This window comes from Melopsittacus undulatus, chromosome 3, assembly GCF_012275295.1.
Source record: "Melopsittacus undulatus isolate bMelUnd1 chromosome 3, bMelUnd1.mat.Z, whole genome shotgun sequence".
NCBI classification, from domain to species: Eukaryota; Metazoa; Chordata; class Aves; order Psittaciformes; family Psittaculidae; genus Melopsittacus; species Melopsittacus undulatus.
The window spans coordinates 110027514-110052184 of record NC_047529.1 but is presented as its reverse complement, the minus strand read 5'-3'; the positions used below and the strand labels follow the sequence as shown (position 1 = coordinate 110052184).

The following is a 24671-nucleotide window of genomic DNA, read 5'->3' as shown; positions in this document are numbered from 1 at the left end:
TGAGATGTGGTAAATCTGCCGCAGCTGGCCCCATTGACCTCTTCAGGAAGGCCATTATCTACTAACATTCCTATTAAAAGTCAGAAAAAGCCCACAGAGGTCACAAAAGATTAAACATTGCGAATGCATAGGGATTCTTTTCCCATACTTGTATTTGGTTTGAGATGTGTTTCCCAATTAACCTGCAGTATCATGACTTGTCCAGTGTAGTAGGATAAGTTAAAAATGGAGGATTAAGGTGTTGGTTAAAAATAAAGTAATTAAATCCTTTACCAAGGAATTTTAGTTACTCAGCAGCTTCCTCAGCAATACAGCGCTGATACCTGTGATAGAATCAATGTTATAACAGATCTTCGTGGTCATTCTTTTCTTTCCCGGTGGCAGGACCATGTTGTCAACACCAGATTCTTTGATTTCTCTTTCTTTTCAGCTTGCCCTCTGGTAGGTTCATAGCTGTCTCATTCAGGATTACACAGGATTTCATATAACATATAACACACTGAGCCAAGCCAATATTCACTGGCTTCAGGAAAGTAACTTTTGTGTAACGCGTAAGCTTATGTGGTTGTGTCTGTTCCCCTCACTTTAGATGCCTTGCTTGATGATCATATGCATGGATTTGATGTGAGACTGGTTAGAATTAATGCTCTTGGTGGCTGCTGGAGCATGCAAGAGAGAAGGATGATGGTTTATTCTGCTGTGTGTTCCTTCTGCAATGCAGTTTATTTCCATTAACTTCTGGGGCAACCCTGAAGTCAGTCTGAAATGGGAGCTTTTCTCAGGACAGAGCAAATCAATGCAGTGTTGAGCCTTCCAACCAGACAATCTGTCATATGGAAAACAAATTAAATTTCTTTGCAGTGCTATTGTGTTTCAGGTGCTCTTGGAAGATGAGGTATTTTTTCTATTTGGAGCACATTTGTGCATGTGTCCCCAGATATATTTTGCTGGTGTTGTGAGGTGTGACAGCAGAATAGTACTTTATGTCTTCAGGATAAGAACTTCCATTAAGCTAACTAATTCAGAAGCAGTCACTATAATTCATACTGCAGGATCGAAAACAGCAGTCTGCTCTGTCCTAGATACATTTTCAAGAAACTGAACCACATTAACATCCTGAAACTGCAGTGTCCACACTGTCAAAATAACTTTTTCTTTAATACTTCGGATTTGAGATTAATGGCAGCTTGGTTGTAACAAATTCTGGATAACTGTTATATTGTATCATGCATTTAAAAGTAAGTTCAGGCTGTTACAGGAGTGTCCAGAGAGCTACCTTGACCCTAGCAAGGTGTAACTAAAGCAGAACATCTTTCTTTTCTGTCTGTCCTACTTGTCAGAAAAAGCATGAAAGGCTGGATGGTTTAAATAACCTAGAACTGCTATGAGCAGAGTCAAGTTTTGTAGTATACACCATTTCAAATAAAGCAGAAATTGTATATCCACCACTATACTAGAAGCACAAAAAATTGAGAATGGCATCCTGGTTTCAACCCCTTACAAGCAGAAGTAAATATAAAGGCAGTGAAATTATGCTTTTAACAAATCTGGCTTAATTGAAATGGGAATTGTTTCTTTTCCTCGGTGGACTATTTCTAAGAAGTTAAATAGCCTCTCTGGTGCAGCATTGAGTTTAGTGAGCATTAAAAAAACTGAATGAAACGCAATATTGTCACGGTTAAGTATATATAAAGGCAGTTTTGACTTTTGTCTTTTACAGAACTGATGGGCATTAATAGACTACTGGTTGAAAATTCTAAAATGATAGTTGCACAATAGGGAGAGAAGAATAAATATGCCCTTTTCAAAAGAACAAACAGTGCTAAAAGTTTCTCTTTAGCTGAGTATAAGGCTAAGTCTTGAAAATATGCCCTCATTTTCAGAGTACAGCAATTGCTTCACAGCAATTTTCAACCAAAGGCTTCTTGAGCATCTCACTTCAGGGTCCTGGTCATGTAGTTCTCTCTCATGCAAATTCATGTGTGGTTTTGTTTGAATTAAAATACAGTCTCAGACTGAAGAAAGTGTTGTGGTTGCACTGTCAGTTGTGGAGGGCTGTGGTAAGATAAGGTACATGTGAAAGATGTGAAGAGAGCAGTTTCAGGCTCATTATCATGGGGCTTTCTCCCTTTTTTAACTTCTCTGGTGCTCATAGGTACCACCTGTGTGTATAAATCATCCTTTATGAGCCAAATTACTATCTACAGAGGTGTAGTACTGCAGTGTTCGGTGTTGCAGTGACTTTGGGGGGAGCCTGCAAATCACAGCTATACATTTTATCATCAGTCCCAAAGCTGACAGATACTCTTTATCAACGTGATGAGCAGTGAATATAGTTAATTTTTCATTAGTCGGCTTGAGCTAATAAACTGAATATTGCATAAAACAAATGGTTATCAGTGAGGAGCATCTGTTGACTGGAAACATATTCAGTGGGGTTCTGTGCTAGGCTCAAAAATACGTAATGCTTTTATAAGTGCCCTGGAAGTCCACATAAAGTCATTGCTGGTGATGTATGGCTTTTATAAAAAGACAAAAACCGAGGTAGTAAATAATGGTGAGGGCAGGACAAAAGGGATGTGCGAACATGATTGCTTAGGAAGCCAGGAGGATCTAAAAACAGTTCCAGAAAGCACTGCAGCAGTGCTAAGTGCCAAGATAGAGGACTAAGAAGAAAGAGAAAGTTACAGCCAGGTAGACAATGTCCTGGAAATGTCTAATTCTGAGAAGTTACTTGCAGGCATCTCATCTTCCAAGTTGCCGTGTTTGAAACATCATGTGATGCTGTAGAAAAGGAGTTTATGGAAACCACTTTGTAGGCACAAAAGGCTGAAATGTAAGTGTAAGGGTGCTGGAGAGGGACTCTTCATTAGGAGCTGTAGTGATAGGACAATGGGGAGTGGGTTCAAACTTAAACAGGGAAGACTTCAGTTGGATATAAGGAAGAAATTCTTTACTGTAAGGGGGGTGAGGCACTGGCATAGGTTGCCCAGACAAGCTGTGGCCGCCCCATTCCTGGCAGTGTTCAAGGGCAGGCTGGGTGGGGCTTGGAGCAACATGGTCTAGTGAAAAGGGCCCCATGGCAGGGGGTTGCAACTGAATGATCTTAATGTCTTTTCCAACCCAAACTATTCTGTAATTCTGTAATTGGGGAGGGTTTTGCCACCCTTTACAGCACTTTGAGGCAGCTCTGGAGCAGGCATCAAAGCTTGTACCTGGGATATGTGGCTCTATGGAAAAAAATACGCATGTGTAACGAGCCCAAAAGAGTTGCTATGTCAACTGATTTACAGTATCAAAAAGAAAACTATGCAGTGACTTGATTACTGCGTAAGTGCTTTCAGGAGAAGAAAACACTAGATGCTTACTAAATTGCTCTTTAGCTGTTCCTAGAAAGCTATAACCATGACTGAAAAATTCATACACGAAATAAAGCATATGATTTCAACAGCGAGCCTTGGAATTCACTGCTGAGAGATTTTCCTCCACTGTGTGTCATTACATTAGGAGAAGACGTTTTCCTGGAAGACCTGTTTGAGTCCACTGCAGGTTATGAATTAGCAAAATAATATTTTTATGGCTGAATTCAGGAAGAATTTCTTTTACTGTAAGGGTGGTGAGGCACTGGAATGGATTGCCCAGGGAAGCTGTGAATGCTCCATCCCTGGCGGTGTTCAAGGCCACGTTGGGCAGTAGCCTTGGGTGACATGGTTTAGTGTGAGATGTCCATGTCCATGGCAGTGGGTTGGAACTGAATGATCTTAAGGTCCTTTCCAACCCTAACTATTCTATGATTCTATGATTAATAAAAGCAAGGACAATAGGCAGTTTCCTTTTCTCATCTATTCTATGAATCTATGGTAGTAATTTAATGAGTGATGGTGGACAGTGGATTGCTGGAATGATGTCATCCTTCCTTCTTGGAGTCCTGAATTTTATATTGAAATATGCTTATTAAACTCAAATGCATTAATAATTTATTAGTAAGCCATCTGCACTTTTTAGCTGTTAGTGTATTACCTTCTTAGAATTAGATGGTTCTTTAATAAATCATCATTCTCAGTGCCATCATTTAAAAATAAAAATAAATAGTGTATTGCATTATATTTTACTAATGCATTAGTGCTTTGTGTTGGAAGAGGTACTGGAAGTCATAAAGCTGGAAAGTTGGTAATAACCGTACCTAATTTCTTCAACATAGTGGGTTTCAGTATGTTATTAAAAGGTCAAGTAGTTTCCTGAGAAAAAGTGGATGTGTAATTGTGCTAACAGAGGTATTTTCTTTCAAAAGTTATTCTTTTTCCCCATTTAACATTTCACAAGTGTTCCAAAGTAAAAGTCATGTCTACTCTTTGGATATTGCATCAGCAAATGGATTTTTATAAAGGAAAATGAAAAAGGTTTTGACAGTTGACTAGTGAGTACCTATTTCCTTGCAAATCCATGTATGCTTAAATAGTTCAATATTGATTGTTTTTTTCGTTCTATTGTTTCAACTCAAATTAACCCTGAAAATCAAGCCAGTAAATTTAGACCTGCATAGAAGTTAGCTGTCAGCTTTGCACTGTCTATCTAAAATGTAACCTTGTTAACTTTAAAACAGAGAAGCTCCTCCTGCGTGTTTTTGGGGCAAGAGCTTAAAGAATTGGGATACCATGATTTAGCTGGGCAGGTCAGATCCATATATGTTAGAGATGGTGGCTTTCTCTTCTTGTTGCCCAAGCCTACTTTGAGACCAGCTGTCATCTGAAAACATCCAAGAAGAGATCTGGAGCTTCAAAGGCCTTTCAGGCCATAATTTAGCGAGGCATTCAAGAATTACTTCTGTGACTGATGTTCAGTGACAGCTTTTGTAGAATAGAGTGCACTGAAATGGACTTCCTATAGGAGTGGTTGGTGACAACACTGACAGCCTTTCTCACACCTATCCCACCCTCACAGGTGCTTTTTTCAGCAGTGGGTCTTTCTCCCATTTTTACACTTGCAATATGAGAAGTCATGAAGCACAGATTTCAGGAAGTGATATATCTGTTGTGATAACCATCTTTTCTGTCCTTTGAGAACTTCCTAAATTATAAAAGAAGGAAATCTAGAAGAGTTTTGGAGGTAAAAATCCAGAGCATTTGAGCAATGCACTTTTCAGTTTCCTTCAAAATTGAAACAAAATAAAATGTTTCACAATACTTCTCAGTCTTCTTAATTGGACATACAAAAAAACCTGCAGTGAAACATTATCACAGGGGAAAAATACTGAGCTAATTGGAAATACCTTGTAGATTTAAAAACCGAGCTGTATTTCATAAAAAGTTACAGTGTCATGCTGCATATCACAGATTAATTTCAGTACAAAATAGTAATAAAGGCGTGGGGATTTTTTTATGTATAATTAGGGAATCAAATTATTTCACCTTTTAACAGATAAACTAAATCACTGCTGGGAGTCTACCCATGGCCATTCTGCTGTTGCGTGGTGGACTGCTCATTATAGTTCTGCAGTACTAAAGCACTCCTCTGCTTCTATCTCAGTGAGCATCTGTTTCTATTATTTACAGTTTCTGTTTCTATGTCTTGCCAAAAGCATTAAAAAACCCCTATATGTACAAGTTTAAACCTTTCCATTTGAAATAGGTAATTCTTTTGTACTAAAAAGTCTTCAAGGCATAAATACACAAATTGAAATGCCATTTTTAGACGTAACTGTAAGTCTGGAGCTTTCTTTGGCCAAGGGTTACTTTTTTTTTGCTGCACTGCTGACACAGAACAGATTTTTGTCTCTTAAATGCCATTTCCAATCTGTATGGGTATATTTGGTTTTTTCTGCCTGGGAAAAGCTTCTCCAAGCAATGACCTCACTTGTGTTGTTTCCATGGGTTTGTGTGTAATCATGCATATCTTTAGGACAATGGCCTGATGCAGTGAGTGTGACAAAGCACCTTTATGGTCCAGGACTTTGGGGCATAGTGGTGGTTCAGTCTAGCGTTTTCTTGCCAAGAACATGAAATCATCATTTTTAATACGTGCAGCTGCAGTCAGCTTAGTTTGTGTAAGGTGATGAGGGTTGATTCTTGAATTTCTCATGGGTTTTATGTCTTTGGTCAGGTAATGAGCATGAAATTATCTGTACTGCACCCTTCATTACCTCCAAACAGTCTTCTGGGACAGTTCAACTCTTACCTTTGGCGATCACAACCAAAAGCCAAACTCTTATTTTCTTTTACAAATCACATAATCAAGAGCAGAGTTTAAATGCAGAAGATTTTTTTTCCTTAATTGTTTCAGGTAACTTTTCATGTTGCAGATGGTTCAGAAATAAAATAAGGCTATGTAGAATTTCCCAGTGCCTTTCACTGACTACAATAAAATGCAATGATATGAGCAATGACCTTTTGACAGTTTGTCCTATTCCATTCTCAGAACTTGCAGTGTGATCAAACTAAATTAGGAGGCTTGCATATAGTTAATAAGAGCTTTCTTACTGATGGCTTCTGCCTGAATACTGGATACTCATGGGGTTACAGAGTAATAGAAATTTAAAATAAGAGCCGAGCACAGTGTTTTCCATTTGCCATTGTTCATTTATATAATGAGAGCATTATTTCTGTCAAGAGATGTTCTTATATAGCAGCTCTTGGCTAACATGAAATGAAGATCAGCCAGATTGCTACCTGGGCAAAAGTCAGAAGAACACATTCAGTAGTTGCTATCTCAGACCTAGCTGATTTAGATACAGTGGGGTTGAAATATTCTTCATTTTCCAGGTGTTGAAAACCTATTGAATAAGAAACTGCTTACAGTCACCTTCTGGTTAAATTCTTATAGGTAATGTAACCTTAAATGCTGTGACATGATTTAGAAGCAGTTCAGAGTCCTTTTACCTTGAAGAACTACAAAATGTCAATCTTGGAGTGATGCGGGCCATGTGCTGTACTTACAACAATTCATTTTTTGTACTTTAATCTCCCTCTTTAATGATTTCTATCAATTTTCCTGCCTATTTTAACAGCAGCCATACAATATTAGCTCTTTAAATGCTGCACAGACAGTACAAAGGATCTGTTTAAAATGCTTGATAACAAAATATGACCTTTAATTTATCAGACAAGTCGTGTGTTTTCTTATCTCCTTGTTGCTTTTCATCTTCTCTTGCTTACTTTTGATATAATACACCAATCTCTCAAAGTAAGCAATCCAACACTGCTCAAACTGAGACAGATACCCCATTATAGCGAGGAAGTGAGAATCAGGAAGAGCACACTCTTTGTTTAATTACTAATTAATCCAGTGAAAAATAATCAAAACCAAAACAGGGCGGAAGGTAGTTGATTTGAAGTGAAGGTTCACCTCTCCCTGAGAGGTTAATGAGAGTTCTCAGGTTTGTTCTGAAGAAAGTCGTAAGAATAAGATTTCGTTTGTGTTTAGTACAGAAGTGTGAAACAAGGAGCGTACAGGTGAACATAAGATGTTTTGGTACAGTCTTTAGTATCAGTGGAATCAGAATCAACTTATACATGCATCTCTTAATAAATCTTGTGGTTGGATTCTTTAAGGCAACCCAAGTTTTGCTTTGAGTTTTAGCAGTGTTATAAGTCACCAATGAGAGATTTCACTCTGCTATGAAGACTGCTGTCAGTCATTCTGTGAGCAGACTATTTGCTTGGAATAATTAATATTCATTATAAGTAGTCCCTCTATGTTGAAAAGGGCCATATTATGCTGTGGTCATTTAATATGAACTTGGCAGGTTTGTCAGTTTAGACTGGAGAAAGTCATACCTCGGTGGTTTATTTTTTATAGGTAAGGCATTGTGGAGTTGCACTCTTATTTATTATATATACATCCTATAACTGTGTCTGCCTTCCTTTTCGACACTGAAAGAGGCCCAAATCAGCCTTCTGGATATGTAACTCCTTGTACAATAGCCTTCAAGGCTGACCACTGTATCCCCTCCATCTCTCCCAGCTCTCCTACACATTGTAACAGGTAGAGCTGGCATATTTTAGCAACTGTAAAAGACAGCTTCATCTGATCCATCCAGAATTAAGTCCTGGATCAAACTCCGGATAGCCGAGTCTGTAAGCATTCAGCAAAAATACAAGTCAAAGCAGTGTCAGTGTTCCCTACAAACACAGTGATTTTCTGAGGTGGACCTGGACCTCTTGTTCTCTGTTGCATGCAACCCAGTCCCCTGCCTGTCTGTCCTGGACCCAGAGTGTTGTGATGAAAAAGGTGATGTGTTTGCACACATAAAGGCATGCTTCCTGGTGGCCACTGAGGGCAAGATGCTTGTGGGCAATTTATTAGGGCAGCAGGCAGGATCAGATAATGAGATGTGCTGAAGGGTATTTTGGAGCTGACTTTGTTAGGTGTGAGACTTGCTGGAGTGGCAAGTGAAGTAAGGTTATGCCCTGGCACACCCTATTCGTTCTGCATGGAAAGTCTGGGACTGCAGCATACACGTGGATGGGGAGCCCCAGCTTGAGTGACCTCTCTTAAGGGATCTTTGGTCAAACAGAGCAATGTAGACATAGCCACTGAGTTCCTGCAATGACAGTTAAAAATTATTTAAATTTAAATCTGAATATAGCTTTAGAGAATGTTTCTATATTGGCTATTTGAAATGCATTACAATCATCATTTTATGTTACGACTCTGATGACACTGAAAGCATCCATCTGTGGCCAAGATACGGAGCCAGTGTGAACACCAGCATGACAAATTACATGCAAGTCCTGTAGAAGTTTCTGCTTGCAGTTGATAGCACTTAAAATGTCACTGTCTTTTGCTGGGAAGAACCAATTTCCAGTTTATCCCAACATTTAGTGTATATTTGCGTACACAAGTGTGTGTGCACAATAGTAGTAACAAATGATTTAGAAGGATTTTAGTATGGGCCATTACTAAGATTGGGCTTTCATTTCCTAGGCTGGACACATGAGACATGTGAACTGTTTGCCCCTGCACCGCATTATTGCTGTGGCTGCTTCTCATACCATGCAGTTGAGGCTTCAGTCAGGTTTCATCCCTAACTACATCTGGAGGAATGATACGGGTCTCTACCTTCCTCTTGCAGATGTCAGGGAAGTCATGATTCATTTATAGCAGTGTCAGAATCATGGCAAGCAAAACTACAGAGAGAAGGGTTGTTTATAGATGGAGATAGACCTTGGTTTCATCACGTTGTTATTTATTTCCCTAGCAGATGACTGAGACTAACAAGGTAATTTTGTATTCTGTTAAAGGGTTTGTTTCAAAGAAATCATTCTCCAGTCTAGGTTGTTCTTCACAGACTCTCGATTTTCAACCTTCTCACTTATTCTCTTTCAAGGATGCTGCTATTTCACATCAATAACTGACACCTTTATTTCAGAGAACAAAATAGAATTACACTCCAGCACTGACAATACAATAAATCAAGGAGGGATAAAATACATATTAGTGAAGTTCACATAGTCAGTTTGTCCCAGCTGACCTATAGATATAAAGGTATGATTAAAGTTATTTTGGACTGCTTCTTCTCAATCTTGCCCGCAAGATTTAGCTCCCACTCAAAGATCTGGCCTTTCCTGATCCTCTCTGCTTACCTTGATTCTTTGGAATTGCAGTTATTCCCTTGAAACCTTTCTGCCCATACAGAATTAACACTGTGTTGTGACAAAGTATTATTTATTTGGCAGCAGAATGAAGCCATCTAGAATTCAATCAAGTTAGACAATGTCACAGATCACATCCTGAGTGAATCATTTCTACCCAGCTTTTTTAATCAAAGAAATCTTGGTCATATAACCAGGAGGAGTCATGCTGGATAGTCACAGAGCTGTCTACAGTTAAAGTTTGGGCATATCACTTGTGGGGTTATTTATGAATTAAGTTTGAAAAGCATGCCTTCCAGAGCACTTAATCTTTCAGATGGGGAACAGAAATAGAATCTCAAAGCCACAAGTTTATTGAGAGTATGAAAAAATTTATGAACCTTCTTGGAAGTGTTTTTACTGAAGAAGTTCCTTGTGGTTCACCGTATTGGTAAAAAGCAAGCATAAATAAAAGAAGCATGAAAACTGTGCACACAGTACTCCTGAGAAAACAATATGTGGTATTTATGTTTTCCCTACTGAGGATGAGATTACCAGTTGAAGTAAATGCACACAGTTTTACTGAATTCTGTGGGGCTATCCAAATTTGTCAAGCATATGCCCAAACCAGCTGTTTGGGAAGCAGCAGTTATTGAAAAGATGTGTGTTTTTAAAAATGTCATAAATAGGATGTTTGTTGCTTTGAACATCTTTTCCATTACGTTCACTGCTAGGTATAATTGTTTTTTGATGTAGTTGTTAAGTTACCTGTGTGTCTGCTAGTTTCATCATTATTAAACCTGTGTGTTCTCCTTGAAACTGAATCTGGAAGAGTTCCACACCATTTCCCCCTAGCCCTTCCATTTATATTCTATACTAGAAGAATTTAAGTTAATGTAACAGTGTCAGATTGAGATGCATTTGACAATGCACTTTTCCTCTGGTGAGGGATGGGTTAATGTAATCAGCAGTTATTTTTTGTGTGTGTGACCTTTACAAATCAAATAGTTATTTCCTTGCTTTTCATTTGTATTTTGCTCCCAGTGGTGCAAGATTGCTGCAGTCAGTATAAGACATAATTTACAGATAAAATCACCTTATAATAGGGTGCAATACTCTCAAGAAACATACACACTGCGTGGACTTTTTAATGAAATAAAGAAATGTAGAAGCTGGCCAAGACTAAATTTATGCTGCTAATTCACAGGGGAGCTTCCACGGTCACCATAGAAATGTCTTGGAGTAGCTGCTAAGTAGTGAAAGTGGAGGCAGCAGTAAACCTTCTTTGGAATACATCCCACGTTAGTATTGGAATTACAGTAGAAAGGTGCCATAGCATTAGGTATCCAGACTGGTGCCTGCAGAGGTTCCTTCTACCAAATGCACCTGATTTGCACCCACTGGTTGAATAAACATCATAGAGTTTAATGCATCCCCAGCATATGCATTTGTGAACACTGTTTCATTTTGACATGACTGTATACTTCTTCTGAGGTCTAGGGTGTATTTATTAATGAAAGGCATCCAGTGAGTAGCAGTGGATGAATCTGAAAAGTGAACTACATCCATGAGACTTATTTCTGTTGCGTTAATAGATTCTTTATGCCTGCAACCCCCTTCTGGACAGTTTAGCCTTTTGTTATATATGACATAGAAGGTTGTTACCCACTTCTCCCCTCCTCCCCCCCCTTTTTTATACATATAGATGGATAGCAAAAAAGCCCAAAACATACCAAACAGCCACAAAACCTCATAATTCATTTGTTTTACGTTAAGGCAATGTTTTGGAAATAGGATGATATCTCTTATTCAGTGGATCAAGTTATAATGCCTCAACAAAAACTGTTGAAACATCTTCTTGAAAAGCTAAACATAAGTCTTGTAAGTAACTGGCTATCAAGGAATATCAGTTATTAACTCACTGGTAGATATATATGTATATTTTAATTGAAGGTACAAATCCAGACAAAAATGTGGAGGATTGCACTACTTATCTTGTTTCCCATGTTGGCACATGACATTTCTCATGTTTTTCCTGTACTTCCTAAATTTCCATTTAGTCACAGGAAGCTTGTTGTAAGTGAAGGAGCTCAGAGGAAGAGCAGTAATTTTAAATATCATAACAGGGAAAAATTGTTAAGACATTCCATGTTCTCACAACGTCACAAGAGTTGTGTTCTGAAGCTTTTTATTCTGAAATGTAAGTTTCTTTAAAAGGCAGAAAAGGGAAAGTTTCAGGAAGCATTGTTTTACAGAGGATGCTTCTGAACAATGAAAATAGAGCAAAATGTATGTACAAAAAAATACGTACTTTTATATATACACCTGTGCACTTTTTAATATAGACATGTGTATAGAAGTTCACAATAGCATATTTGCCCAGAGGAATTGTGGCTGTTCCATCACTGGAAGTGTTAAGGCCATGGTTGAATGGGCTTGGAGCAACCTGGCCTGTGCAAGATATACTTGCCCGTGGCAGGGGGCTTCAACTTGATGACCTTCAAATGTCCCTTCTACCCCAAACCATTTTATGATTCTGTATTTAAAAGTGAATAGGAAAAGGATATCCTCTCAAAAGAAAATAGATCAGCTTCTGGCATAATGAACTATGTCCATGCTAAACCAAATGATGGAGACATGAAACATGGAAAGTAGCAGGTCATGTCACTGCAGAGTAAGTGTATGTGTAACACCACTATGGCTTTGGCACAGGAACTGTTGCAGTTGCTATTTCTGGGAGCTACAGTACTGATGCTTCCCTGCAAACTATTAGGGCTTGTGATGCTGATAGTAGGGATAATTGTCTGGCAAACTACAACACTGATTTTCTGGATTTGGTGTACTTTGGTCTGGCAATTAGCAGTAAGATTCTCCTAGCTTAAGAAAATGTATTTCTGAGCCCTACATAAGCTACTGCATCCTGTACTTTTATTTCCACTGCAGATAGGGGAATTAGTTTTTATTGTGTTTTGAAGTCAAAGACATTACGTACGTTTGAGCTAGTAAGGTTGATTTTGGACTTGGACAGGAATTAGCAACGACTGCTTTTTCCTCATCTGGCTCTTCTTGTCTCTCAGGTGTTCTATTAATATCAACCACCACAATGGAAGAAAAAGGTATTGTTTGTCTAAAATACTACCACCACCACAAAGATTTACGCTGAAGGAAATATTATTGCTATTCTCCTAAGAAAAGTTTTAAGTACAAGACATGCTTTTCTGAGGGATCACACCTGTATCATTCAAACACAAAAAGCTATAATTAGAAATAAATATTTAAAGTGGTTTGCTAATTACTCCTCACTCTGGCGTTTTTCTGACTCTTAACAGCCTTATTTAATCTCATGGCTTTGTTTAAAGGAGGCAAAGATCTCTGCACAAACTGAGAATAGATATGGTTTGCAAATATGACAAGATTGTGTTTTGCATTGCTGAGTTCTGCTTAGTTCTTCATTTCTGAAATTCCACTACAGATGGCCTCTTGCTAAATTTTAAAGCCCTTCCACATTTCAGAACCAGGCTACCTTTCAGCAAGTCACTTTTGTCAAAGCCTTGGTGTTCCTTGAAGATACTGTCCACATGTCCTATATGAGAATGTACAAACAGTGAATTACCCATGTCTGCTCTGATTCATATATTTGAATGTCTGGAATGTATTTAAATGAGGTGAAGAAGAATGACTTTTTTCTGCTTAGGAAATCAGTTACAGCAGGTCTGGTACTAGACAGCAGAAGTAAGCGTGCCTTAGATGGTGATTAAGAGTTGTGTTGTTCTTCTTTAAATGACTAACCTGGAGTGAGAGGTTGGATGTCTTTTGAAAACTTAAACCTGTTTCACCTGAACATGTTTAACTAGTTAATAAGAAACATCAAAAAAGACAAAACCCTGAGGTCAATGATCATTTTTTGTAAAGCCATTCGATGATGTTTAAATTTGTTTTTTGGGTCTGTCTATAACATAAGTTTAATAACCTAGCTCAAATGCAGATTTCTAATTTTCAATTAACATAGGAATAATTTTGTTTGCTAAAATAAAATAAATGAATGAATGAAAAGTCGGAGCCATGAAATGTTCTAGGTAGCACTTTTTAAAATTCCAAATTTCAAAAAATCATGTGGCAACTGTATAGCTCAAGCTTTAAGTATTAACTTTTAACCTTTGACCTTACAGATTTTAACCAATGAAATGTCTCTTTAAACTTTAAAGGAAACAATGATAACGAGCGCCTGGCGATTGCTAGACAGCGAATTCCATATCGACTTGGTCGAGTAGTTGATGAATGGCTACTCGACAAAGGTAAAAAACATTGATTAAAACTTCAAATAAAACAATAATTTGAACATAACCAAGTAGTGCTTCATTGTAACACTAATAAACATAAAAAATAAATTTCAGTAAAACTAAATTAAAAACAAATTTTAAAACAGTAAAATATAGAGTAATATTTGCATACCTTGTATAATAATTTCTCTACATTTCTAGAAGTACCAGCTGTTTAATAATCTTACCCTGTTAACTTAAGGTTAAAGGGACTGTTAAATATAATCCACTAACTCAATCTATGAAGGTACTTATAGCAAACATTAACCAAAAATTATAAATCATTCATAGATTATATGACATGTTCCAGCATCTAAATTATTAACTAAAAATATCTGTAGTTATGCTATCTTCATTATGGTCCTGAAAAAAAATTTGTTTAAACTGTAGGTATCTTAAATAGTGGGCAATATGACTTGCCAATCAAAATGAAGTCCCTTTAACGTTTGCAACCTTCTAAGGGGATTTTGGAACAAACGTGAATTAAAACAGAACTTAAAGTTGTGTGCATGCTTTTTGTGAGCAGAAACCAATCTGCTAAAGTGACTATTCTATTTACTAAGAGTGGTACTGTTGCTGAGGATTTCTCTGTTTAATGGAAATGTGCCATGATTTCTCCATCGGTATGTGTATCATTTCTGAAGCCGCTTTTACATCTAAAATCTTTGAATTGATAGCCTTGCTGAAAGCCAATCAGACATCTGTTTTTGAATCTGCCTCTGAGATACTCAGTGTGAACCATGTGTTTCTCTCCAGTGTGTTTGTGGAAGGAAAATAAACATTTAAATACAAAAAGGAATCATTCAATTACAAATGTAAATACTGAATTCACTTACATAGAAAAATGACAGATTACTGCACAAAGGATTCTTTAAAATTCGCTTGATTTAGTGACTTGTTGGCATGTATATATAAACTGTGTGTATATACATATATCTATATGTCTATACATACATAAACTCACATGTACATAACTAAAGCTATAGGCTCTATGATGTTTTGTGTGGAAAAAACTTGAAGAAAAAGTAATCTTAAGGAATTAGAATTGGCATTCTTGACAATGGCATTCTTGACACACACCCCAAAACGTTTAAGACTGTTTTCAGGTAACAGGAAGAGGGGTATCATTTGTAGTGCTGAACACATTTGTAAATATACTTGATTGGCCTTTTAGCAAAAAACAAACATACAAACAAAAAACAACAAAAAAACCACACCAAACTAAAAATCCCAAAACATTGCAAATTAAGGAAAATGCAAATGCTCTCCAAATTTATGCATTTCATGGACACCTCATTAAAAAGCAATGAATTATGAGTCAAATCCTTTTCTTATAGTTTATTGCTCTCATTATTCACCCCATGACAATCTGTTATCACTCATGTAGAGTATAGTGTTCGCAGTCAACATTTTTGCATGTATATAATATTATCTTCACAGGGCGTCAGCTCACAATCTTCAATAGCCAAGCAACCATAAAAATTGGAGGGAAGGAACGTGGCCACCCTTTCCAAGGCCAGCTCTCTGGTCTTTACTACAATGGCTTGAAAGTTCTGAATATGGCAGCTGAAAACGATGCCAACATTGTGATAGAAGGAAATGTGAGACTTGTTGGTGAAGTGCCTTCCTCTATGACAACCGAGTCCACAGCCACAGCGATGCAGTCTGAGATGTCCACGTCAGTCATGGAAACAACCACTACTTTGGCCACGAGCACCGCTAGAAGAGGAAAGGCCCCAACAAAAGAACCTATTGGTCAGGTTAGTTGGCTTCCTCGCCTTTTCCTGTCTTTCAGTATGGCTTTCAATATCACATTTGTTCTGCAGATGACATTGTTCCTGTTGGAGAAATGCTTGAATTGGAGATAAGAGCTTTATACTGAACATGGCTTATGGATGTGATGCTGATCAGCATTTAGAGGGAAAGTAAGCCTTTGCTATACCAAATTAGGCAGACTTACCAGTTCAGGTATTTCTTCTGCTGAGTTTTATTGCCCTATCATTCATCTTCATAGTGGAGCATATTTTTAAAAACCCTTTCTTCCCTTGATGGCTTCTGTTGATTCTTTTCAGTGAAGCAACACAGGATGTCTGGAATTAGAGATAATGAATTGAAGTGGTGACTTTATCCAGGAGATAGAGGGGAAAGGTCCTGTTTGCAGAGGGAACAGAGGAAGGATGCATAAAAACAAAAAGCTGGAAGAGGCTGGAAAAGAGGGAATCAACACTTTCTCTAGTCCCATGATTGTTCATCTCAGGCAGAATTTCTCCTAAGAGGCAGTGGTAGCAGAGGGAATTAAGAGCGCTCTACACCCTGGGAGACTCAGGCTCCAAGTCAGAGGCTGTTGTTTACTGTTCGTTTGAGGTTATTTGCATCTCATGAATTTAGTGATATATTTAGTAGCTTTCAGATTTTGTCAGAATCTCTGTATAATATGTGGTGGAATCTAATTATCAGGAAAAGGAGGGGGAAAACCAGGTGAGTGAAGTAAATACCTTCATCTTGTGGATACCGCGAATAAAAGCATTTAGACTTTGGGCTTTAAAAGCCTGAAACCTACCAGGACATTTCTGTGGCATGGAAGTCTCTTATAATTACTCTGTCTGCTAAAAGCTTTTTCTGCGTTCACTCGGTTCACATACTTGCTTGTATGCCCACTGTGCTATCAAGCCATGACAGCTACACTCTGGGATCCAGAAGCAGGACAAGGAACAAAGAAAGCATCCCAAGCCATAGGGAGGAACAGGAGCACAATGTGATGAATGAGGTTAATTTTCTCAAGAATGGAGGACAACATGCTGATTAGACTGGGAGGCTGAGGTCAAGGTGCCTGGTTTCTGTGTAAAACCTCAACTCACAGCTGGAATTTGATTGAGGCATCAAACTTGACACTTCAGCTTTTCTGTCCATGGTGTTTTTGTGTACTTTATGTTGTAGATTGAAAACTACAACATAGATTGTTATTTTATAAAGTGAACATTGAAGTTAAAAATGAGCTTTAAAAAAGCCATTTGACTTGTATTCTCAAACACACAGAGGTTTTGTGCATTTTCCTTGTTACGTAAAGTACATGAGAATCCAGTTTAAAAAGGAGGGGAGGACAGCTTAAACCCAATTGCAGATACATGGAACCAGCTGCCTCCGAAAATATCATCCATTGCAGACAGTAGATTGCAGTTCTTTTAATGATTATTGTAGTAAGCTACAGTGGTTTTATTAAATAGGCAGTGCATTTTCTTTGTTATCAATTCTGTTTTCAATAGTATCTCCCACTTTCTTATCCAACAGCACCAAAATGTAAGATTTTATCAAATTGACCAGAGACAGATCTGCATCTAAAAGTGCAAGACATCCTCACAGTGTTGAATTAATGCCACTGAATTAAAATCAAACTAAGTTAAACTGTAACAGTTCCCAGCATGCTTTTTGGCCTCTGCCACTCTCAGGTAACTCTCAGGCATACTCTGGGAGGAAGAACATCATAGTGAGCATCCCCCGTTGGCATCTGGCATGGTTTCTTGGAGACAGGAGTTTATTAGTATAGTTGCTCTTTTAGTTGGCCTGTGTGTATGTTTTACACACTTGTTTGGGTGTTTAGCCACTAAGATTTTTTCTTTATGAGGTGTTCCAATGGCATATTTGGGGAAGGAAAGAAGTTTCTGAAGCTAACAGCTATATGGTGAGGTATATTTCTTTCTGAATAGGGCAAACAGACAATCAGGCAAAATGGTTCTCCAAAGATACTCTGTTTAAAGCTTCAGACAGGCTTGAGGAACATCCAGAGGTGCCCAGCATCTCACCAAAGCACATTCTGAGGGTGAAGGTTTCAATCAGCCTCTCTCACCTATTAACCTGGCTGGTGCAAGTAGCTGATGCAGCCCATTTGAAACTCTGTAGCTGAGAGCCTGAAGAAAACATTCAATGTTAATGTCATTGCAGCACACGGCATTCTGACTATAAATCTGAGCCCTTCTTGCCATTAATAATACACAGTGGTTTACTTCAGCTATGTCTACGCATCCTGCCTGGTAGGATCTGTGTTGCCATTAAGACTATACACGTAATTAGTCAGGGACTTCACAGGAACACAGTTTGCAGTCAGGCCTGTGATTTGATTTAAAGAGATTAATAACATCCCAAAGACAAAGCCAAAATTTTTCTGCAGGATTCTATGTTATTCACGTAACAAGCTCAGACCTGGTAAGCTACTGAATCAAATTAAAGACATAATTTATCCTCTTCATTAATACCTGTTTTCTTATTCTACCTGCGTGTAATAATTTCTTTGCAGTGAACCATAGGACTCCCATGGGTCTGCCCTGCAGGGTGCTGAGTAATCACTTTCCATCTTGGTGTCACTCGGAGATGAAGGCATTCACCATCTCATGGAAAATCTTTACTTTCTGCATTCCTTTTCAATTTTGTCCTTTACATTATTTTTTCCCTGATTCTTATTTCTATATAACCTCTGCAAGAGTGTTGATTACATTGACATACTATAATGCACAAGAAGAAAAGTTACCTTTCTAGCATTAATTAGATTCCTGAAGAAAATATGCAGCTGAACAGCAATGGCTAATGAAAAAACCTTACATGACTGCAAACCAGTGCATGTCTGCAATAAAATAGAAGCAAATGATCAAATCAGTCAGACATTGTTTGCTCTGTTTGCAGCGGTATTGAATTCAATTAAGGATTACAATACTTAAAAGAAGATCATTTAAAACTCTATGGTAAATGCTCTTTTGAAAAAAAAATTTAATGTTAGTGCTTAAATAGATGGAGTGTGTACTTCTCAGCAGATACCTAACTGATGCAATGTATGATACAAGTCAGACATGGTACTTGCAGGAAGTGTGTCAAATGCAATTGTGTGTGATTTTAGACAAAAAGAGATCTTAGTGCTTCTGAAGGAAAAAAAGTGCTTTCTGTTAATGACTCTGCTCTAAATGAAGGTTTTCCCTACTTGGAGGCTGTGTCATATTTTAACAATGCATATTTTGGTAATGACTGACATCTTAATTATTATACTTTTAAATGCAGATTTTTCAAAGGGGAAAAAGGTACTCAGATTCTATTGAATGTCAATGGCAGGTGAATGCCTCATTTTCCTTGGTTTCTTAAAAATCCCCCACAATCCTTCCCCTTTGATTGTAATGGCATCTAGAGCTGTCAGCCTTCATGCAAGGCACTGCATAAACACATAGGAAGTGACAGCCCCTGCCTCAAAAAGCTTAAGAAATAAACAAAAAGTATCAGGTAAGGAGAAAAAAAGATGGAAATTAGGAGGTGGGGGGAAGAGGGAAATGAAGAAAGCATTGTGCTGGTTCAGTGTTAAAAAGCGACGTAGGATTTGCAGCCCAGCCATGATGGGAGTGATGGTTTACTACTTAGGTTTTGATCCAGAATCTTCACATAGGAACCCCCAGCCTATAGCTGTCCCATAGGAACATCATGTAGCTTACAGTAGACTCTGGATCAGGCAATTTTAGGACTTGGCTGCCCAGTTTGTCCCAGCTGGGCAGTTAGTACAAAATCAGCACCAGTTAGGTGGTCAGTGAGAGGTTTTCTCTACTTTTTTTCCCCTGCTCATTGCAGGGGGATTGGACTGGATGAACTTTGAAGGTCCTTTCCAACCCAAACTGTTCTGATTCTTTAGTTCTGTTTTGCTTCTCATTTTGCCATTGACGCTTGAGGGAACTCATGGCCACTGGTGTGGGAGCTGAGGATGGCAGGAGAGGTCCTTCACTCCCCCCACACTGAATGGGAGGAGGCTCAAAATTTTACATGTCTTTATTCACATGGAAAGAAATCCCCAACCTTAAGTGTTTCCAAGAGCAGGACTTCCCTTAAGTGAAAGTACGTATCTGTGTGGTGCTAACTATGGATGAGCCATATAGTATACACTGGAGCTCAGAAATCATTTATGCTTAGATGATATTTATATGGGCTAAGAATATCATACTCTTTATGAAGTTATTCAGGAAAATTATACAGTTATTTCTTTTTTTTCTCTTTTATTTTTGACACTGTTTTTAAAGTCTCATTTGCAAGTTTTTCTATTCAATCATAAAGGCAATAAACCTCTTTTAAAATTGAAAACAAAGGAGATTCACATGTTGTGTAACTCCAGGAGCCGGAATGTTGAGCAAAACATCAAGTACTGCAAGGCTTGCAATAAAAATTGCTGGCGTTGGCAGAAGTGGAAAAGCTTCAAAAGGGCTTTGAGTCTTGTTTTTTCTTGAATTTAGGCTAGCACAATCAGGCCTTTAGTGTATCTTTAGCATGGCTAAAGAACTGGAAATCACAAATGAACTGTTAGTAAATCAAGAATAATAAGCTAATTTCTCATTCCTTTCTAAAGATTTGATTATGACAACCCATCCACAGAGCAGCCTCTGCTTGCATGTGTTGGAAACTGTTTCTGAAAGTTGTGTGAAAATAGCCTTCTTTTTTCTTTTTCACAAGGGATTCTGGCTGTTCTCTTTGTTCTCATCTAGGTGGGCTCTTATCAATAACACTGAGACACTTAACCAGCAATTGCAATATAATGTGAGATGATTGCATGTTTTGGAACAATAGGCACTAAGTTTTAGTCAAGCAGAATTCAGTTGACTTCCTATTTAATGGATGAGCTGAAATTTGGTCAGTTGCCTTGGAGGGCACACATCAGGTGAAGGGTACGTTTCCTTGTGCAGATTGAGGCAGTGGATTTCAAAGGTATTCATTGTAGTGGGGACAATGACAGGCTTGACTCATGTTTTCATTCACCTGCCAAATAAAAACAAGCATTTGAAAAAGGGGTATTTTCCATGGAAAAAGTTCAATTTTAAGAATGGTAGTTGAGTACACAACCGTTACACAGGATGGTAAATGTGAATATATCTTATGGAAACACAGTAATTATTAAATCAATATAGTTAATAGAAGGAAGAGTATTTTTCACCCATCTCCATTTTAAATTATCCACTATATGGTTTGCAGTGCCTGTTCTTATATACAGGGTCTGGGTTCTTTCTGTACATCTGTGCTGCTGCCACTTCTTCCTCTGGGCATTCACACCAGCCAGTCCACAGAGTTCATTGGCCCCAATAGGCAAAGCTTATGCTTGCTACATGACAGAACTTGTGTACAGTTCTGGTGTCCCTAGCAAGTCCAGAGGAGGCCACGAGGATGATAAGGAAGCTGGAGCACCTCTCATACAAAGACAGGCTGAGAGATTGGGTTTTCAGTCTCGAGAAGAGGAGGCTCAGGGGGGACGTTAGAGCAGCCTTCCAGTATCTGAAGGGGGCCTACAAGAAGCTGGAGAGGGACTCTTCATCACTGGGGGACTGTGGTGATAGAACAAGGGGTAATGAGTTTAAACTTAAACAGAGCAAATTTATGTTAGATTTAGGAAGAAATTCTTTACTGTGAGGTTGGTGAAGCACTGGCACAGGTTGCCCAGGGAAGCTGTGGGTGCTTCATCCCTGGAAGTGTTCAGGGACAAACTGGACAGGGCTTGGAGCAACCTGGTCTAGTGGAAGGTGTCCCTGCCCCTGGCATGGAGATTTGAACTAGATGATCTTAAGGTCCTTTTCAACCCAAACCATTCTATGATTCTATGAATTCAAGTGTTAAGGACAAATTTCATTTGCAGTAGGATCTCTAAGCAAGTATTGTAGTTGTGGAAGTACATTTCAATTGCAGGTAGATGGAAAAATGGGTTGGTGCATGAAACCCATGCTCTTTTTTTGCCTTTCTCTTGTTTAAAATATCATACTATGCATTTTTAGTTTCTTTTAGTGATTTTTAATAATTTGGTTAATTATTTTAAAACATAACTGTTCATCCTGACACGCACTAAGATCTCTAGAAAATTGAAATAGGATACAGTGAACACTAAAATTCTCCATCTCTGTTTTAGTATTTGCTACATGATTACATCTGACTTTCCCATTGAATATTGGTACTTCAGTACATAAATGTTGCTTTAGATAAGGAACATTTAGACAAGGAGCATTCAGCATACTGATGTATTGAGTTGGCTCATTGTTTTGTTGTTTTCAAGTGTGACACGTACTTGTGTAGTTGTCTGCCTGTCTCTCTTAATAAATATTCAGTCCCAGTCAAATCTGGTTTTGGCATAAAGATTTCAAGGACATTAAGCTCCCACAGAAGCCAAATTGCATGAGCTCTGGTGCTCATCCTGGTCTTCTGTTGCATGTTGCATAGCTGTGTTTTCCCCTGCTTTGTGTTCAAAAAGCAAAGCTTAAAAAGAAAAACAAAGTGAATGTGTGGGTTGGAATAAATCATCTCCAGAGGTCTCTTCTAACACTAACAATTCTGTGATTCTTTGTTCTTAAGATGGTTTCTCTCATCTTAACATTTCTGTATTCAGTGTTTCGCAAATCTTGTGGTAAGACCTTTACATATATAGATCCTATAAGTGTGTCCTTAATGTGTAAATTAGTTACTTGAAATGCATGCTTTTGTGCATGTAGCCTTGCCATTGAACTGCCAAATAATAGTGATTGTCGTTAACTTTATAGCCTACAGAGAATTTTACTTCTAAAACCAGAGCTTTGTGTCCAGCTCAGAGGATAAGAGTTGCTGTTGGTTGTTGTCAGAGAAGAAGGGTTCTTACATGCAGTTTGTAGCACACCGGGCCACCAAAGGCAAATCTTAACTGGTTGCTTGGGAAACCACAGACATTAAAATACCTGGACCTGATCAGCAGTGGTACTTCATTGCACTATACAGTCCAGAGACAACAGGCTTGTGCATGGGCTGCTTTGTCTTTAGCTCTGCTGTGGACTAACTTCAGGAGGCACCATCTATGTGGGATAGTTTTCCACCCCCAGCTGGGAAAGGGCTTCCCTAAAGGAAGCCAAACCATGCAATTTCCATTAAGTCAGTGGAATGCATCTAAACCTTGAGCACTGCTTTGAATATATCCCCTACAGTGTGTATGCACAGGGGAAAAAAAAGGTTTGTAAATTAAATTACAGCATTATCAGTATCCAGAGTACCTCAAGACACTTGTCTAAATTGTTGGTTAACCAGTTGCAAAGCAAAGTTTCTTTCAAAGTTGGGAAAAAAGGATCTGAGGCCACTTGTAGCTTCAGTTTTTTATTTCATGTTGAAATGACCAAGCTCATTTACTACAAAGTTTGCTTTATTATGTGGGGGTTTTAACCCAGATTGGTATTACCCAGTCTCAATTTGCGACTCATTCATATTGTGGGATTTAATTTTCAAGTAGAGCTAACATAACCTTGATTTCAGCCTTTTTTTGTATGATGTTGCTCGTCCTTTTTCCTAATAAGATGATTGTGTCACGTTAGCAGTATGATATTTCTAGAAAATCTCTTTGTATAACATGAGACACAGTATCTAATTGTTGGTGAGCAAAGTCACACCCAAAATTTAGCCAGTGATATGCTGTTGGAGAACTATTTCCCTCCATTCTCAGGCTCTCCTTCTTCCAGCCGCTTTCTTAGGAAGAATCCTGTCATACAAAACAGCGCTTGGTTCTGTCTTGTGCACCGTATTTGTCTGCCCTTGCCCCTCACTGCCTGCCAGTACACTAAACAAACATCACTACATCAGGATTATATAGAAATGGGATTGTTTCACCCAGGTGGAACACGAGGCTGTTGCAGAGCTGGTGGCCCAGAACTGGACTGGCACATAGCTGTTACACGTATGATGTGGCTCAAAAGGCCCAGGTGTTATAGTCACTGCTGGTTTGCAGTAGCCTTGCATTGTCTGGGAGCTGCTCTTCTCCTGTGCAAGGAGTCATTCAGTTTCTTACCATTCACAAGAGCTGCCTGAAGATCTTGTTCATGGTTTCCTTTGGTGGATTACTGTGGCTGAAGCACTGTGGTTTACATGCTTGGCTCACCCAATTTGCCTTTCAGAAAGCACAAGATACTACATTCTCTCTCTTTACTTTGGTGTATGATTCCTTACAGCTGAGAGAAAGAAAGAGAGATGAACTTGATGTGTGACTCTCCTCTCAGCAGTGGAAACCCAGAGCAGGTTTCCATCTATGATGAAGCACAGCTTTAGTGTGCTTCAGTGCCAGCAGACACCCCAATGCAGAGCAGCAAAGTATCAGTCCTGCTGTTGCAGCAGCAAATGATGATCACCATAGTTTCCATGTTTCCATTTGGTGTTCAGCAATTGATCTGAATTGCTGGTGCTCATGTTTTGCTTGTATATGGCCATTGCTACAGAATTAGATGCTTTCTAATATCTCCATGCTCTTTATCGAGATTTGCAGTTCTGTTACAACTAATTTTTCACAATGGCAGTGTCTAATTTCTGTGCATAATTTTTCTTTCTTTTAACCACTTTCTTGAAATGTCCCTTTTTTGCACTATGGTTTTGCAAGCATGTATATCTATATAATTATAAAAGGCAGATGAAGGTATTAGATTGGATTTTTTTGTGGTTTTTTTAATGCAAAGGTGAACAGTAAAGTCTCTGAGGTGATTTAAGGCAGAAACCTGTGGGACTTGCCAGTTTCTCCTGAGAGGGAACATAAATGATGGGCAGTGACATTGCACTGAGGAATTGTTGTCCCACGGATCTAACTACACCACTCTCTCCTAGAAGTGCGTAGAAATATGGGCTGAGAAATAGGAACCATTTCTTTAAAATCCACTCTGGAGGATGAGATGATATATTGACCAATTAAACAGGAATCGGAGACCTAGGTTTGTATTCTGACCTGTGGGAAATGATTCCATCTCTCTTCAGTTCATCTCCATTAATAAATAACTGAGTACTTCCCTGC

At 38.5% G+C, this 24671-nt stretch overlaps 1 protein-coding gene across 21 annotated transcripts in view; it reads left to right on the top strand.

Moving 5' to 3' along the window:
• The window catches only part of NRXN1 (neurexin 1), a 678674-nt gene that overhangs the window by 568806 nt on the left and 85197 nt on the right, over positions 1-24671 (top strand). For 14 of the 21 annotated variants that reach the window (XM_034060541.1, XM_034060534.1, XM_034060539.1 and 11 more), the window contains 2 exons: positions 13775-13864; positions 15329-15648. In XM_034060541.1, coding sequence (XP_033916432.1) covers positions 13775-13864; positions 15329-15648 — 410 coding nt within the window. The remainder of the gene's footprint in view (positions 1-13774; positions 13865-15328; positions 15649-24671) is intronic. The other 7 variants (XM_034060547.1, XM_034060546.1, XM_034060544.1 and 4 more) reach the window with 2 other exon arrangements.